The 17,834-nt window shown below is 31.6% G+C and overlaps 2 protein-coding genes across 3 annotated transcripts; both read left to right on the top strand.

Annotated features, from left to right (window-relative positions):
* The first annotated feature begins 513 nt into the window (after positions 1-513).
* On the top strand, positions 514-4,701 carry LOC130649362 (uncharacterized). 2 transcript variants are annotated; one of them, XM_057455637.1, is made up of 14 exons: positions 514-624; positions 1,083-1,147; positions 1,299-1,407; positions 1,785-1,950; positions 2,592-2,784; positions 2,870-2,899; positions 2,978-3,001; positions 3,198-3,244; positions 3,353-3,437; positions 3,582-3,630; positions 3,710-3,813; positions 4,113-4,196; positions 4,309-4,565; positions 4,645-4,701. In XM_057455637.1, the coding sequence occupies exons 2-13, from the start codon at positions 1,127-1,129 to the stop codon at positions 4,423-4,425; spliced, it is 1,029 nt and encodes a 342-aa protein (XP_057311620.1). In that variant the 5' UTR covers positions 514-624; positions 1,083-1,126; the 3' UTR covers positions 4,426-4,565; positions 4,645-4,701. The 2 variants fall into 2 exon arrangements, with proteins under 2 accessions (XP_057311620.1, XP_057311612.1); XM_057455629.1 differs by lacking the exon at positions 514-624 and having other exon boundaries at positions 822-1,147.
* Positions 4,702-5,329: 628 nt separating this feature from the next.
* Positions 5,330-9,438, top strand: LOC130649354 (uncharacterized). Its single transcript, XM_057455619.1, has 8 exons — positions 5,330-5,423; positions 5,553-5,600; positions 5,690-6,572; positions 6,812-8,054; positions 8,154-8,222; positions 8,531-8,566; positions 8,655-8,840; positions 9,034-9,438. The coding sequence occupies exons 3-8, from the start codon at positions 5,698-5,700 to the stop codon at positions 9,379-9,381; spliced, it is 2,757 nt and encodes a 918-aa protein (XP_057311602.1). The 5' UTR covers positions 5,330-5,423; positions 5,553-5,600; positions 5,690-5,697; the 3' UTR covers positions 9,382-9,438.
* The last annotated feature ends 8,396 nt before the right edge of the window (positions 9,439-17,834 follow it).

Raw genomic sequence — 17,834 nt, 5'->3', positions numbered from 1 at the left:
AAAAGATCAACCATTTTTTATGTTTGCAATTCATTAGCAGCTATTAGGATTTTAAAGTAAATATCAACATGCTATGATTAGGTTGAAATAAAAATGATCTTTCAGGCGAAAAACCTTAATTATTCTTTCCTTATAAATTTTTTTCTGCATTTTTAGTGTTTTTTGCTAAATTTCGACTTAAAAGCCTTAAATCTCCCAAAAAGCAATCTGATATTACATATAGATATACACTTTTAAGGCAGTTAATATATAATGTATATAATCTTTTAGGGACTTTATTGTTTTTTTTTATCTTTATATATATATTTTTTTTTCCCATCAAAATATTTTTTTTAAAAATATTCATAATGTCTTCCTATCAAATGTTGCTATGTTTTTTCAATTTCTGATGTTTTGTAATTATAATTTTTATTTCTATTATTTTAACCTCTTGGGTCTTTTTATCACAAAGCCTTTCAATAGAGCTTATGATTTTATTTTAATCCCATGGGTCATTTTGTCACAAATCTTTATTATAGAACAGCTGTTGAAATTCATTGAAAAAATATGATATTAATATTGAGTTATATATCCTAAAAATTCACATTGGAGTGCATCGTGCATTGGAGAGTTGATATCAATAAGGTATAGGTACTTATAAAATATAGTATGTATGTGTCACAAAAACATATGTTTACAATTAATTGAATCTGGAATATTTGGGAACTTTTTTAATTGTGATTATGAATATTTTTATGAATTGTGTTTTCCTTATAAAAACATGGAATTTAGTTTGAATATTCTTCATATTACATTGCAGCCAAATTAAACTTTTTAAATCTACTCACATGTAATTGATATATAATAACATGTATTGTTAAAAAGATGGTTAATCATATACTAAGTTTCAAGACATCATTTTTGCTTATGTTTAAATAATCATTGAGGATACTTGGCAAAGGAAGACATGGATTCCTATGTTTCATATAGTTATTACTAACCAGGATCTGAATTAATACATCCAAAGTTTAATAGTTTGTTATTGAAATTTATTTTTCAGAATTTTAACTGAAATATTGTTTTAACCAAATTTTCTATTTTAGTTAATAAAGTAATATATAAAACAGAATCTGTTAAATTTATCAAAATGACAGAGCAAACAATAAATGTAAGTATACATCAGCGCTTATTTTAACATTGATACTTGCTCAATCTTTCAGGGTATGCTTAACAAATTAATAAAACGAACTGATGCCATCATGTATATAATGCTACTTTAAGTTTTATGTTTGTATTTTTGTTTGTATTTTTGTGTTTAGACTCGGTCAAAGAAACCTAATTTAAGCCAAAAGGATATTGCATTAAAGTACTGTAAATTAGGTGTTGACCAAAATGGGTTCATTAAGAAGTGGATTCATATCAATATTGGTATAAATATTTTAAATTTGTTCAAGAAAGTAGAACATAAATTACACATATTTTTTTTAAGAAACTATAGTTTAAGAATGTTGAGGCTGATAATTTTCTAAAAATTAAGAACATAAGAACATACTTTGGCTAATTCCCTTCATAGATTGAAATCAAAATAATGTGAATTATTAGAATTACTAAGAAATAATTGTTTCTGAACAGTTTTTTTACTAATATTTTTACACTAACTTCAACACGATCTTTTCCTTCCAATTCTATAAAACCTTAATCGCCAGTCATACATCTGATCATATATATTTCCCAATTTTGTGAATAACATAAAACAATATCTTAACATTTTATCAACAGAAAATTAAACTATTACTCTTTTATAGGTTATGGTGTTTTTACTGAGCGTCCTTTTAAAAAGGGAGATTTTTTGCTTGAGTATGCTGGCACTTTTATGTCATATGAAGATGGTGAAAGGCAGTTTGAGGAAAAGAAAACTGGAGACTCATTTTTCTACTTCTTCCAAGGAAACGAGAAAAATGATTGGCACTGGTAAGTTTTCGTTCTAGATACAACATGGCTGTTCATTTAATAAAATGAAACTTACTGCTAATGAAAAGGTTTCTCAAATTACGTTTGACAATTTTCTCTTTGGTGTAAGTTGCTTTAAACATAATCAAAATTCCAAGGGAAATTAAAAAAATCCTTGTATAAATTAAAATAAAATAAATGTTTAATTTCAAGAATTATGGTTTTTTGTCATATTGGCTCCTTCAATTCTTTGTTTCAATAGTTGTTCGCATTTTTTTGTTTATTGTGCCTACACCCTTTTTTTCTTATGTGCCCATCTTTCTAATTTCCTTTTCCCTGTGCATTATGTGACACAGTTTTACCTTGTTGTTTCAAGTTTTATGAAAATTTTAGAATTGTATTATTGTATTATATATTAATAAATTTTCATTTGTATTTTTAATTTATAGGGAGAAGAACCATATTTTTATATGGAACCCGATTTGATGTTAAATAAATAAATAAATAAATAAATAAATAAATAAATAAATAAATAAATAAATTTCTGGATTAATTGTGGTCAATGTAGTTATGATTCCATGTGAAATTCAAGTTATAATGCATATGACACATAAATTCTTGCTATTTTCTTATTTTACATTTTATGTGCATTTTCTTTTTAGTATTGATGGATCAACTTCTAACCAAAATGGAAAATTTGTAAATGACTCACTACATGGAAATTCTGTTATGAGAAAGATTAATTGTAGCAAAAGCGATATTAGACTCTGCTTATTTGCATCAAAAGATATATTGGAAGGAACGGAATTAAGGTATAATTATGGAGACGATGAAGATATCTGGTGGAGGAAAGAGGTATGTACTGTAACATCACAATGATAGTTAATCGTCTCATGTTATTCTCAAGCATTACAGTAAACTTCAAAATATTTTCATTCAGGGTTCATTCAACAAACCACTTAATATTCAAGTAAGTTGATGTTCTGGTGAAATTTATTGCTAATACCATTTCTTAACCTGTTTTTTGTATACAATGTTCTTTTTTTAGGCGATTGAAAATAATTCATGTGAAGTAAGTATTTCTAATAAACTAAGATAGTTATTAGTTTCGATTTATCCAGCTTACCAACAATTTGTGTTTCATTTTTGTTTATGGTTTGGTTAGAAATTATTATCTTAGGAATTTTTCTATTAAGGAATCGGGAAATAAACTTTTAAAGTTTTTTTGAATAAGTATTTTATATTTTTTTATATTAACTTTATTGAAGATGGAGTCGAATGATGAATTAGATGTATTTCACTGGACTAAATACAAGTAAGTATTTTTTTTATTTATTTAACATATGTATCTGAAGGTGCTTTTTAACAAAAATAAATTTTATTATTATTTAATGGATTTTAATGATAAGCAAACTTCTCTTAGGGACCTTCAATCCGTACCATGTGAAGTAGTAAAAGTTCTGGTTGAAAAGTGTGAAGAAACATTAAAGGGAATATTTACTGGAAAGGTAATGAACTTATGATTTTTACTTACTTGTGTAGTATTCCATGAATAGAATTTTGTATGAAATTTTAAAAGAAGATATAAAAGTTGATACATAACAAAGGAAGTTACATTATTAGATTAATACACAATAACGAACATTTTTCAGGAATGGCGAAAACGATGTGATATTTACAAACAAAGAGGCCGAGCTAGAGGTAATGTAGTTTAGGTTATGTATTTTTTGAAAGTGAAAAATAAAGGTTTGTATTAAAAAGTTCTTTTTTAAATGTTTAGAATCTCTTACAAATGATGTTCGTTTTGGTGCATTTACAAAAGAGCAAATTGATGTGATTGTAAAAACTTTGTTGAAGATTTTTTGTCCAAATAACAGTACAAAGGTAATTAATTTCTCCTCTTTGTAAAAAAACTTAGGATTCCACAGGATCAAGACAGTCCTGCAATCTAAAAAACGTCTTGAAAAGTCCTGGGAATTCCTGAATTTTATTAAAATTAATTATAAAGATGTTAAAGATTTTAATCCCTTCAATTTTCGTTTATCTTTTTGGGGTGAATTGGTAAAAGTTTACTATTGTAAAATTTAGAAAACATGCCTATTGGTGAAAAATTCCCTTTTAAGTCCTAAGTAATTTGTCTGGAAAGCTCATTTGGTCAATTTACCAAGTTACTTTTATTCTAGAACTTTGATTTCGTGTTTAAAGTTCTTTTGCCAGAGACCGTGACACTTATATACAGTCGTGTAAATGAGATATCAGTGGAAGAGGTATGTTTGACACTATTTGAAACGTCACTTTATTTATTCAACTCTGTGGTAGGAAAAAGTGGTATTACATTGAAAATTGATTAAGCTTGCTATTATATTTTGTATTTTTAAGGCTGAAGAACAAGTTAGCAATGTTGGAATTTCTGTCTTAAAGGAAGGTAGTGATTCCGATGATGGATCAAATAAAAAAAGTAAAGAACATTCAGGTACACGAAGTCGTTTATTATAGAACGAAAAAACGATGGAAACGTTAAAATGAATTTTAATTTAATTTATATCAATCTACTTCTTTTGTAGAAAACGAATTTAGTCATGATGTTAACTGTTATCCTCCAACAGATGATGATGATGTTTCTCCCAAAGGAAAAAGTACGGTTGCATGATTTAGCATTTTGAAAGTATCTTTGTTATGTACATTATTCCAAAACTGGTTCAAACGTTTTTCTAGGTATTCTACAAAAGCGTTTAAAGGCAGAAATATTTATAGCTAAAAAGGAGAGAAAAGGTATGTATAGTCTATCTCATGGGTAGAAGTAATTTAGAACACATGATTATTGCACTTGTAACATTTTAGATTTTTGTCTAGAAAAAGACGGAGACAGTATTGGCGTAAGCACGAAAAAATAAAATAATGGCGAATATTATCATTCTGCTTTTGAAGAAGAGAATAATGAAGAGGAAGAAGAAGAAGAAAAGAAAGAAGATATGAACTTAAAAAACAAAACTGGGTTTGAAGGTAACAAAAGGACTAAATTAAAATGCCTAAAGCAGGATGGACGGAAGAAAAAGGTCACTGCAAAAAAAAGGTTAAAAAACAAAAAAGGTATATTACCTGAAACCTCAGGTATATTAGCAATCGACTCTGTTTGGTTCATTGTTCTTATTTCTTATTAACATTTTTAAAGTTCCAGAAATGCCGTCTACTAAAAGAAGGGCAATCTCAGCCAAGGAAGTATGGAAAATTGTCAACGAAAGAAATCTTCAAGGTATTAAACAGTATAAGGATACGTTAACTTTTAATAACATTCCAGCATTTTCATACTTATACAAAATATTGCTCGAAGTATTGCTTAAAAACCTGACAAATTATTTAAAAAAATCAGAAGTTGATTTCGTATGTGCTATAAATTATATTGTTTTTAGACGATTGGTTTGACACAACTGGAAAAAGCGATGACAATGAGTCCAACACACCAGAGTCAGATCTAGAAGAAAACGTTCATGCCAGTATATAAAATTCTTTTGTTTAAATTATCAGTACCAATTTGCTTACTTGTATATCAGTAATGTTCTCCTTTGTTTTATTAAGTTTTGTGACACAAAAATTACATTTTTTTAAATGATTTTTTCCTTTAGTTGTCCATACCCTCTCAAAGAAAGAGAAAAGAAAAAAGAAAGAATCAGGTGAGTAAGAATACTAAATAATGATGTCAGTACGTCACTGCCAGTTGCCTGCAATTAAATTTCGGATTTTTAAATTTCTTTTTTTTCAGATGAGATCATGGAATTGAAGAAAAGTATGGAGGTCATGAGGAAGCGCTTAGAAAAAGCAGAAAAAGCAGCCGAGAGAGAATATACGTACGTAGAAGGTGATAATGAAAATGATGATGACGATGTTGATATGTCTGTACAGAAAAGTGAAAATACAAGTGAAGAGATAAGGAAAACACATAAGATCTTAAGCCATGGAAAGATTCTTGCTAACAAGAGAAAAGCTGAAAGAAAAAGGAAAAAGATGTTAGCCTGTGTGAACAAGTATGTCGGGCCTCCCGGTACTATAAAAGAGCGCAAAACTGGCGTTATTGACTACAGAAAAGTATATGACATTAAATGCCCGGTTTGTTCAGTTGTATCTAGCAGACTCTACCAGCATTTAATGCTTCAACACAAATTTTCGGATAGGGAAGCAAAACTAAAAGAGTCAGAAGTCAGGGTGATGTTTCTTTGGTCAAAAAAGGAAAAGCATGGTATCCCAAAACCGTTGCCTTGCGCAATCTGTGGAGTTTGGCACCTGCGTCTTCGTACCCACCTGAAAAGGAAACACAAATTTGAAGGATCAAAAATCACAGAAATTTTAGAAACTGCGCGAAAAGAAAATTGGGCTAACGAAGGATGTTTGGAAAATAAAGCCAAACTAGTCAAGACAGCCAATCAAAAGGCGAAAAAACGTACGAAATGTAATAGAGAAGAATTGATTAATACTGGGAGAACGATTAAGTATCTGCCAGATAATGCAAAGGAAGTAAATGCATCTAACAAAGCAGATTGGGATATTGAAGGAGATAACTTTCTCATGTATTATGAAACCGGAGAGGAGTTGCTAGAAGCTTTTAAAAGTAAAGTGGAAAAGAAGAAAGGAGCTGTTAAGGCAAAGAGGTAAGACAAATCCGTCTTATTGATATACATGTTCCATCGTTATCCTAACCCTAGTAGATCGTGGTTACGAACCTGAAATCCTTACAAATAAGACATCATTTATAGGATTTTCTAGCTCCAAACTTTATTGAACTTTTCCAAAACTTTTTCAATTTTTTTTATCGTGGAACTCTTTAAAACTGAACCCACACTAGAATTTTTCTGTTTGGTAAATTTGAAAATGATTCATTTTATCTTAGGTACAGACAGCATGTGGAGTACATATGGACTATTATCGATCCCAACATGGCAGTGATACCAGCCAGTGCATTTGCAAATTGCTTGCTTGTTGAAGATAAATACCACGATCCAACTTACCGCTTGATTGGTAAAGGAGGAAATGAGGCTTCCACTCTAAGGGTTAGATACGTCGCTTTGAGAGCATTTATTAGATTTTTACGTCGTCGCCATGTCTATGGCGGCATTACCCGTGATCAAATGACAGCTTTGTCGGAATATATCGATGAATGGAACGCTGATTTTACTGAATCCATTGCCCAGCGTAAAACTGACATTAGACGAATTAAGATTAAACGCTTAATGACTCCTACCCATATGATTAAATATGGCCGATCAAATTTTGTGCAGGGTCTTGTGAAAAGTATTGAAAGGGTCGCTAAGTCTGAGAAACCTACAAAACGGTTTTGTCAGCAGGTTAGAGACTATCTGATTACTAACTTGTGCATAATGAATGGGTTGAGATCATCAAACCTGATAGAACTCAGGGTTTCGGATGTCCAGGAAGCGCACACTAGCGAAGAATATCCTGGATACATGGTGTTTACTAATTCCCGTTATAAAACATCCACAATATATGGTGAAAAGGTCATTGTCTTGCCTAAAAACGTGTTTGAACATCTTAAATACTATGTCAAAGAAATAAGGCCTGTTTTGAATCCCACAACAAATACTTATTTATTCATTTCATCAGATACAAATCAACTGTCGCACGCTACAATTGGCAGTAGCCTGACGTCATCTTTCAAAAATGCGGCGGTATTTGGCAAACACGAATATGATAGAGTAAGTCCTACTCGAATAAGATGTGCATGCGCAACATTCGGGTGTAAGGTTGATGGAATTGACAGTGGTTATTTCGCAAAGCACTTTATGAAAAATAAAGAGGATACCACAAATATCCATTACAATTTGTATTCAAATCATAGAGAGGCATTAAAACTTGCTATGATGATGGGTAATACATTTGAAGTTGGTGGAGTTACGCAAACGTTAAAAAAAGAAGATGTTGAAAAAATTACATCTGCAATCTTAAAGAATGAAAAAGTTATGCCCTGTAAAGATGATGTTATCGAGTGGGTAAGCAAAAACAATAGCCTGGAACCAAAGGAATTGTCAGATTTTATGGATATTTTGGAAGAGCTGGAAGGGGAGACCAATAGAATTGATCTTTTCTACAATAAAAATGGAGGAAATGTAAAGAAAGTAAGTTGATCTATTATTTGCTTTGTTTTTCTTCATTATAAGGAAATCATGATATAAAAATGATTGCGTTTTTAAACTTAAAATGACTTTTTTTTACAGAAGGATGCTAAAAAGTCTGTTGCTGTTCCAAAGACAACACTTAAAACGTATCCAAAGCGAAAACAAAAGGTGCTACACTTTTTTGCTCTATAAGAAAGACGAATATCACGCCATATAGATCAGTCAAATTCTTTAACGTAATTCTGGATCGAAGTTTGGTTTTGCATACATTCCATTAAGGCGGTTTTTCACTTAAAACGAAATTGATTAATTGATTTATGAATGTCATAAGTAGGATTGTTTTGATTTATTTATTTATTTAATATTTTTGTTCAAGTAATCTTTAAACAGTTTGCCTTTAGTTACATGCCTGGTACATTTTACTAGAGGTTGCCAAATTTCAAATTTCACAATTTCTTTACTTCATTTTATTTTAGCCACCTAAAGGGAGTTGTTTAGTATTACAGCATCAGGTACTATTTATTTTATAAAAACATGACACGTTTTCTGTTTTATTCCTTCATGTGTGATATTTTAGGGATTCTTTTTGTTAAATTTTAGTATGGTGAAGACTCTATCGGAAGCAATTCAAGCAATAATGATGACTCGAGTGAAGAGGATGACAATTCTATTTGCGAATTCTCTGCTGAAAGTTTAAATGAAATTTCTGACGAGAACTTGCAAACAATGTCAGAAGTTGATGACTGTGAAGTGGAGAACCATCCTTTAAAAGATAGTTTGGACGAGGTAATTTCAGGAATAGTTTTCTCAATCGACACTTTCCGAATAAATTTTGATGTACCGCAGTTTTTTTAAAGTCCTTACAAAAAATTTGAATACACCTTAAATTTTAATAATTTGTAAAAAAAAATCCTTTTGTTTTAAATACTTAAGGAATTAATGCCGCCGTATTATATATAATGACTTTTTATTATTGTAGAAAATTGCGAAATATGAAACAGTAAAGAAAAACGACCTTGTGAAAGGAAGAAAGCACTGCAGGACCATGTTTCTCGGTCTTACGTATGTATGTGAAGAATTAATGAAACGCAAAGATTATGATAACGTGTCAAAAACGAAAACATTTACAGCAAACGAAGTAAAAAGATGCATTAGCAAAAACGAAAAAATGAAAGAAGCGTGCAAAGGAAAAGACGCCGACTACTGGAAATATTTAGTTTTAAATATGCGTGAGAAATACCAAAGAGCTATGAAAAGGGAAGAATACTGCAAATGTCGTCAGTGGTTAAATGAAGCAAAGGACATGATGAATCACTGGAATACTTAGTGCCGTTTTGTCATTATTATATGGCACAAACCGTGATGCATTCATCAAGCGCCCCACTCGTAATATCGACTCCCTAATATACGCTTTTCCTTAATATGTCCATTTGTTTAAGTTTTTTGGCGCCCTACTCAAAATATTACCTCCCTAAAACAATTGCACCAAGATATATATTTATCTTTTTCACTTTTTGATTAAAGTAAAAACAGAAGTCAATAGTTTAAAGATATATATAGAAAGAGCCCTGGCGCTTAATCGATGCATTACGGAGAGAGTAGAAAACTTTTAGCTACGTAACTTTCCATCGTTGACATATATGCGTGAGAAACAATGTCATTTCGCTTTTATTTTTTTTATTAAGCGTCTCTCTTTCACAAGCTGATCGGATGGCTTACTTGTTGCTTGTTGACCATCAACTTGAGAATATCAAATTCACGCGTTAGCTTGCAGAGTTAATTCACAAATCGAAATCAAACTTAGGTGTTATCAGTTTTTTGAATACATATTATTTGCATAACTTTTAGAGATATGTATCGGAAATATGTTGAAATTCCAAACAATTTTCATTTATGTATTTCTTTTTAGTTTTGATGATAACATTTTTTGACATCTTTAATTTTGTAACTTTATTAAGATTAAAAATATATTTATCTTATCAAGTCTAGCAACCTTTTGTTTGTTACATCGGTTCTGTTAGGCAGTCAAAATTTTGCGTTTTTTAAAACTAGCGAAATTAGCAATAGTGTATTTAGATTCTTAATCGAAATTTTCTACCACGACAATACCTTTTCCCGTCTATTTTGACTGGTTGATAAGGGTTACACCAAATCAGGAAGTGGTGTGAAATATCTTTGGGAATTCATTGAAATGCACCTTTTTTATAAGAACATAGAGCTTCACAGGTACAAAACTTTGGAACATGTTAACAATATTTTTCATCTTTGTCAATACCGAGAAGTACTGAAATGCTCCTTTAAACGAAAAAAATGACAAAATAGGAGAAAAATTAAGAAGAATTTAAAAGCATTTTGAGACAAATTAAAAAAGTTATAAACATTCGTAGGCTTCCTTCAAGTTGCATGTTTTTACAAAAAGCGTGTAGTAGACGCGAAATATGCAATTTGGAAAGTAGTTGACAATTCTTTTTTTATTTTCCGCGATTTGCAAAAACTAATCTTTTTTAGCTGCAATTAATTCCGTGAAAATTGTCAAAAATAGCAAAATACTTCACCGCGAAAAAGCTGCTTTCTATGTAGAAAAAAACAAAATGCGGAAAAATACAACCGCAATTCAGAATAATACAACCAAAAAACATGGAACAACCAATTACAGAATAGTACAACCATTTGCAGAATAGCACAACCAAAAAAATCGCGTCGCAGAATGATACAACCATTTTCAGAATAGTACATCCGCCGTAATAATAATAATAATAATAATAATAATAATAATAATAATAATAATAATAATAATAATAATAATAATAATAATAATAATAATAATAATAATAATAATAATAATAATAATAATAATAAGGATGTTCCTAATTTGATTTAGGATAGCCTGACATCTTTTTCGGATAGCCTGCCACCTTCATAGGATAGCCTGCCATCTCGTAGGATAGCCTGCCATCTCATAGGATAGCCTGCCATCCTCATAGGATAGCCTGCCATCTTCATAGGATAGCCTGCCATCCTTGTCGGCCGCCGTTAACATTTCCACTTGTGTTTAATAATGGTTGACAGTCTGGCAGACCATCTCTGTAAGAGGATGCTTGTTTAATAAGCTAAGCGTAACCTATATGATTAGCTAGCTGTTGTGTTTTTTGTTTGTTTATACAGAATGTAATCGTTAATTTTAATATGTTACTGTGAAGTGGTTTACTGTAGTAGGCGGAGACTAAAGTTTTTCTAAACTAATAGCTGTAGCTAGCTAGCTGTAGTCCTAATTACGTGATTATCTAAACAAACATATTGAGTTGTTGTTATGGTACTATTAAATATATATATTAAAGTTATAAATACAAGACTTATTGCTATGGTTAGTTTGAGTGTGTAACTTCATAGGTGCCCGGTGTTGTGATAACTTGACACTTGTGTTAAAAAAGCAATATATAGCTAATGACCCTCCTGTCTGTAGCTAGCTAGCACAGCTCTGTGCTTTAGAGAAATTTAACTTTATTAAACAAGGTTAGCAATCTAAATAGCTATATAGTCGAAAGGTGTGCTGTGTGGCTTTAGCTAGCTGTTCTTTTTCATGACTGTGATCTGGAAAAATTAGAAAATTCTAACCACAATAAATATAATTACGATAATATGTTATTCAGGGCTTTGACTATCATGTGGGCACATGATAGTCATTGATCACATCATTTTGTTGAATAAATCACACTTATTTGTTCATTATTTAGTCATAATAGCTTATTTTCTTCAAAACATCTTATCTGCCTCTTTAAATCTGCCTAAATTTCTAAACAGAGAAAGCATAGCTAAAAACAAACTTTTTTGCACTAATTCTGTTACAATATTCCAAAAGCACCACATAACAAAAATAGGTCACTAATTGTCTGTTTGCTGAAGATATTATATCCTTGATATATATTCATGCTTAGGAAATGAGTCTCAGGATGCTCAATCATATATATGACCTATGTCGTTTAAACTCTGTGTATAGTTTCTTCGTCAGGTCATAAAAAGAGATTTTTCGAAAGCTTGTCAAAACGCAGTTTGCGATGAAGTTCCAGATATATTTAAACTGAGCATAGGCAAAATATTCTTAATTTTTTTGAGCATTCTTCTTGTCAATTTTTTACTACATTCTTAAGTTATTTTACTTTAGGATAAAAGTTTCAACTCAGTAGTAATTTAAGTGATAAAATGTTTTACTTTGTCAAAACAATTTGTATACTGTGACAGTAAAACAGTAACAGAAACTTCGTAGATATTGTTAAAATATTATCATTTTGTGTCTGTTTATAAATTATGGGAAGTTTGTCCAGTAATTCTAGACCTTGATAAGCTTTGATTACGCATAATATAGGATTTGCTAGTACTATTTCTTCTACTGGTAGAAAAGCAGGGTGTTTTGTTAAGGTTTTATTAGTAATTGTTTACGTTTGAAATTTTTTTGTCCTTTTACTTGGAAAAGTGAAAGGAGAAAGAAATATCTAAGAACATGTTTAACTTTCTTTGTTTGTCTTTTTGGACTAATTCTGTGAAGTATTACGTTCATGTGTTTAACCATGTTAATTTTTAATTGCAGGTTGTCCTTCTAAAAGCATTAGGTGCTTGAGTCTGTATAGTATTTACAATTGTACCAGCAGCAGCAAAATAATAAAGTTCTAGCAATTTAGATCAAAGTAAATAATGATTAAAATTGCTAGAATTTTCTTATTTCGAATTATTTTTTTAACATATTCTTGTAGTGCTTGTAAAAATATTATTCCAAATATTTGACAACTGTCTGGAACATTTTACCTAGATAATCTAACAAGAACTTACAAATACTTATAAAATGCTTATATATATATATTCTTAAAAAATGATTAAAAAGTGTTTATAAGTAATTTCTGAAATTCTTTATGTGTATCTTTCCTATTATTGCATGTGTAGCAGTGTTTCTTCACAATACTTGGGAGTATTACACGATCTATCTAATTTTTCAAATTTTCTCATCAACACTATTTATCTAAAAATAGGATGCATGTTTTCTTCTAATTAGCAAAAAGGTAGTTGTATATATCACACTAAGCAATGATTAAGAAAACTGACAATTTGAAAATGAAATTGCTAAATTGGATTGATTGTGTCCTTAATAGAGTCGTTTTTTGTGGGCAATTTTCTGTGAAAGCATGGTTAAAAATTTTTTTAAACCTCCTATATTTCTAAACACTTTCACTTTAGAGTTCATAATATTACCTGATGGGAAGCACTGAAATGAAAAAAGACAAGAATATGTGCAATCTGGGGATTATCGATATTTCAGGTATGGAGTAACTTTTTTTTCACTTACTGCACCTGTGTAAGAGTGCACACAAAATGCTTTGTGGAGTAGTTAAAAACAATAATCACCTTTCAATGTGATTTTTTAGCACATGTTTATGCATCCAGGTAAATGGTTGCACGTTAGTGTAAATTGAAGCTCTCTAATCACAGCACAAGTATACCAATGTAATTTATGTATTTATAGAAATGGAGTCTATTTTATAGGTCCAATGTATGTATAACCTATAAATATATTATAACACGTTAATTTAGTAAAACTCTTTTTATATGACACCATGAAACATACAAACTGCGTCACTGCATAGTGTTTAGTTTTGTCCCGATTGATATGATGTTATATTTTAGAAAAACTTAATGCTGTTTTACGAGAAAGTCATATCTGCAAAAGAAGAAGAAGAGAAGAAAGAAAAAACTCTTACAATGTATTTTATAGTTTATTGAACTTTTATCACTTTAAAGGAATGATTATGTATTTTCTTTATATCACACTCCCGATAGAACTTTTATTATTTGTTAAAAGCAGCGTCTGTATAATAAAAAATTACTAATATACAGACTATACACAAAATTTTGCAGGCCTTGCGACACCATTAAAAAACAAGAAGATCTAAAATTAGTATTGGAATTGAAGCAATGTCAGCCTGGGACTAGTTTTTAATTATATTAGCAAAACAGTCAGGGTACGATTTTGCTGAGTTATAAAAGCAATGTGCAAAAACTTAGCAGGCTATCCGAATTTATTAGTGAGTTGAAAATGTTATCGGTCTGGGTACAAGTTTGTCGAGTTGTAAGATTAATATGCGAAAAGATGTCAGGCTATCCGAATTTATTACTTAAAATAGAATTCTCTCAGTTTGGGTACGAGTTTACTGAGATATACAAGCAATGTGCGAAAAAATGTCAGGCTATCCGTATTTATTACTAGGATTAAAATGTCGTCGGTCTGAGTACGAGTTTGTCGAGTTATAAGAGTAATATGCGATAAGATGTCAGGCTATCCGAATTTATTACTGAGTTGAAAATTTTATCGGTCTGGGTACGAGTTTGTCGAGTCATAAGAGCAATGCGCCAAAAGAGTTATTTAAAATAGAATTCTTTATGTCAGGGCACGACTCTTCTGCCGAGATATAGACGCAATGCGCGAAAAGATGTTAGGCTATCCGACTTTATTACTAAGATTAACATGATATTGGTCTGGGTACGAGTTTGTGAAAAAATCAAGCAGGGCATCTGTATTTTTTCTAACATTCAGACGTCGGTACGAGCATGACTCTGGTACAGACCAGCTGAACAGGTCTGTACCAGGGTCGTGACCGTTTTACAACCCAAAACCCAGGGTTGTAATAATTATAAGATTTCTCTGCCTAACCCAAATTTTTCTTAAAAGGACGCCGTGTTCAGTAAGCATAAACCACGTGACGTCAAGAATAAACTACGATTTCTAGCGAGTGAAAAAAATGATGGCGAAACCAAAACAGTCTAAGAAACAGTACATTTTTCAGCTAGCTCGGTTTTAATGCTTTTTATTTTTGTGAATTTCAGTAGCTATATTTGAAGGTTTTTGTTTAAAACTTTAGTTAGTTAGACAGTTTATACGTCTTTAAAATTTCGGAAAATTGTTGTCATACTCTCACTTGTCTTAATAAATATTGTGCATTTGATTTGGTTAATTTTTACTTCTTGATTAAAAAGGCACTTTTATTTATGTTTTTACAACGCAATGTAATGCAATTTTTTGGCGTGGCAAGGACGTGTAAACAGAGAATTTTGGGTTGCCTGACAAAAATGAAACTATGTTACTCGCTGACGCACACCAGATGTAGCATTACGGAATTTCTTTTACTATGAAATAACTTCCTTGCACTTAACTGAAGCGGTCAACATGTATATAAAAGACAGACAAAAAATTCCATCAGTTAAAGCGTGGTGATTCATAACGCAATGATTGAGCTTACGGGGCTCTATTTCGTAAATATCAAAAATGAATAATTTGAGTACAAACAGAATTATTAAAGTTCTTATGAGATGCTTTTAGACCAAAGGAAAGAAATCAGTTTGAAAAATACTTATGTATTAGCCATATTTTAGCTAAGTTTCAGAATTTAGACATTAAGGAAGGATGATAAGAATTTTCGAAAAAAATACAGGATTTTTATCGAATAACAAAGATATAGTAGGTATATACAACTAATGTAACAAAACTATTTGTTTAATGCCAGTGTTTAATACTAAAAAACTTTCAGATCAACTAAGCTTGTCAGCATCTTTTTAGGTCAAATGGTGTTCCCGACATGGTATGAATATGTTTAATGCCTTTTATTAGAGACTACAATTCAATTCATGGTGACTATTTCTTTTCAGATCAAAGGCTGTGCTCACCAGGCTAAGGCTATGCTCCCTATATTAATAACGGTCTGTCTGTCCACACGAAAACGTTGTGGATTTTGAGGACGGCCGAACCGACTACTGACTAGTCTAGCCGTATTTTGTCTGTCTCTGCGACGAACCCCCGCTGAGTTAGATAGACGTATTACGAAAACACGAATATCAAATGCGATATATTATTATCCACTTTGTTGCGACGGTTAAGTTTAAAGGACGTGCGACCCCGTGGATTTTTTCACGGGTTAACAACTAGTCTCTTGAATAATAGCCGTCGTCTGTCTGTGTGTCCGCGAAAGCGGCGTCCCGTAACGGAAACACGAAATTTTTAAAATGCGCACGAATATCAAATGTGATATTTTTTTATCCACTTTGTTGCGACGGGTAAATTTTAAGGACGAGCGAACGCAACGGGCGACCCCGTTGATTTTTCCACGGGTTAACGACTAGTCTCTATAATAATAGCCGTCGTTTGTCTGTCTCTGCGCGGACCCCCCGCTGAGTTAGAAAATGATGTTGCGGAAACACGAATATCAAATGCTATATATTTTCATCTACCTTTTGGCGGCGGGTAAATATAAATGACGGGCGAACCCGTGGTTTTTTCTACGGGCAACGACTAGTCTCTTTAATAATAGCCGTATTTTTTCTGTATATGCTCAAACGCCCCGCTGAGTTAGAAAATCGTGCTACGGAAACACGAATATCAAATGCGATATATTTTTATCCAATTTGTTTCGACTGGTAAATATAAAGGATGGACGAGCATGTGGATTTTTCCACGGGCTAACGACTAGTCTCTTTAATAATAGCCGTATTTTGTTCGAAATAAAAAAGCGCCGCAGCTTTATTTCGGAAAATTCCCGCGGAACGCGATTTTTGCGAATTTTGTTTACAGAAGGTACAATCCAAAAAAACCGAAAACATGTAACAAAAGCCATTTTGGTTTGAAAGTGGTGCTGTCAGGTTTGTCGGTCTCCTTTTAAACTTTTTTTCTTCTTAATACCACGTGTTAAAATAAATACGGTCGACTCAAACTCCCAGGGAACTGATAAAAAAGTTTAGGACGTCGAAAGTTCAAGATTAAGGATAGTCGAGTTATCGAGCGTCGAAGACTTTCTAAAGTTCGAGATAAAGTACTCGTTTAGCCGAAAACGAGGAACAGAAAAAATAAAAATAAAAGAATATTTTGATAGTAGTATGTGCTTGTTACTAAACTTACTTCTTTCCAAAAAACCTTAAAATAGATTGCGATGAATAAAAGGACCGGGAAAAAAGTATTAGAGATATCGATCGCGATTGTATATCATCACGTTCTCTAGCCATGTATAGAGTCTGCTAAATTACGTGCCTTACGTGCCCTCGTGGTTACGTGCTTTATGTGCCTACGCGCCTTAGTTTCTCTACGTGCTTTATGTACTTGCGTGCCCTAGTGCTTCTGCGGTAATTGGTATTTCATTAATAAACCTTCACGATTCGAAATAATTGGGAAATTAGGGGAAATAATTTTTGCAAAAGATGAAATTTTGTGGTTCAAGGCTTTTAAAAAGATTGTGAAGTTCCCATTGAAGTATCAACAACAACAAAAAACACGTGATTTTCCATTGATTCAGAGTATACTAACAACGCTTACTACTGGATTCTTTAGCAACAACGGGGAGTATCCAACAAAAGAAATTATCACAAAAAAATGAAGGCATGTAGGCACGTGAAAAGCTGAGTCACGTAGCCATGTAGCCGCAAAAGCTCGTAAAGCATGTATGTACGTAGACACGCAGGGCACAAAATTTAGCAGACTCCAATTTATAAATCTTAAACATAACAATATTAGGGTTCTAGCTACAAACATAGATAACGAGGTAACATTCTGCTATAGCTAGTCTTATTATTCTCTTAAAGTTCTTATCTTATGTGGTATAACAATATTTATTTTTATGTTGGGGTTGTGGCTAGCTCTTCAGCTTCCTCTGGCTAAAAAGTGAAAGTAGCCAATTGCAGTTTGACTACAAAAAACTTCTTAAACAATAATTTTTATCATTTTTATGATGCTAAATGCAGTTAGGTAACTAC

This window comes from Hydractinia symbiolongicarpus, chromosome 1 (assembly GCF_029227915.1).
Source record: "Hydractinia symbiolongicarpus strain clone_291-10 chromosome 1, HSymV2.1, whole genome shotgun sequence".
In the NCBI taxonomy this organism is placed as follows: Eukaryota; Metazoa; Cnidaria; class Hydrozoa; order Anthoathecata; family Hydractiniidae; genus Hydractinia; species Hydractinia symbiolongicarpus.
This window is presented reverse-complemented; position numbering and strand designations above follow the sequence as displayed.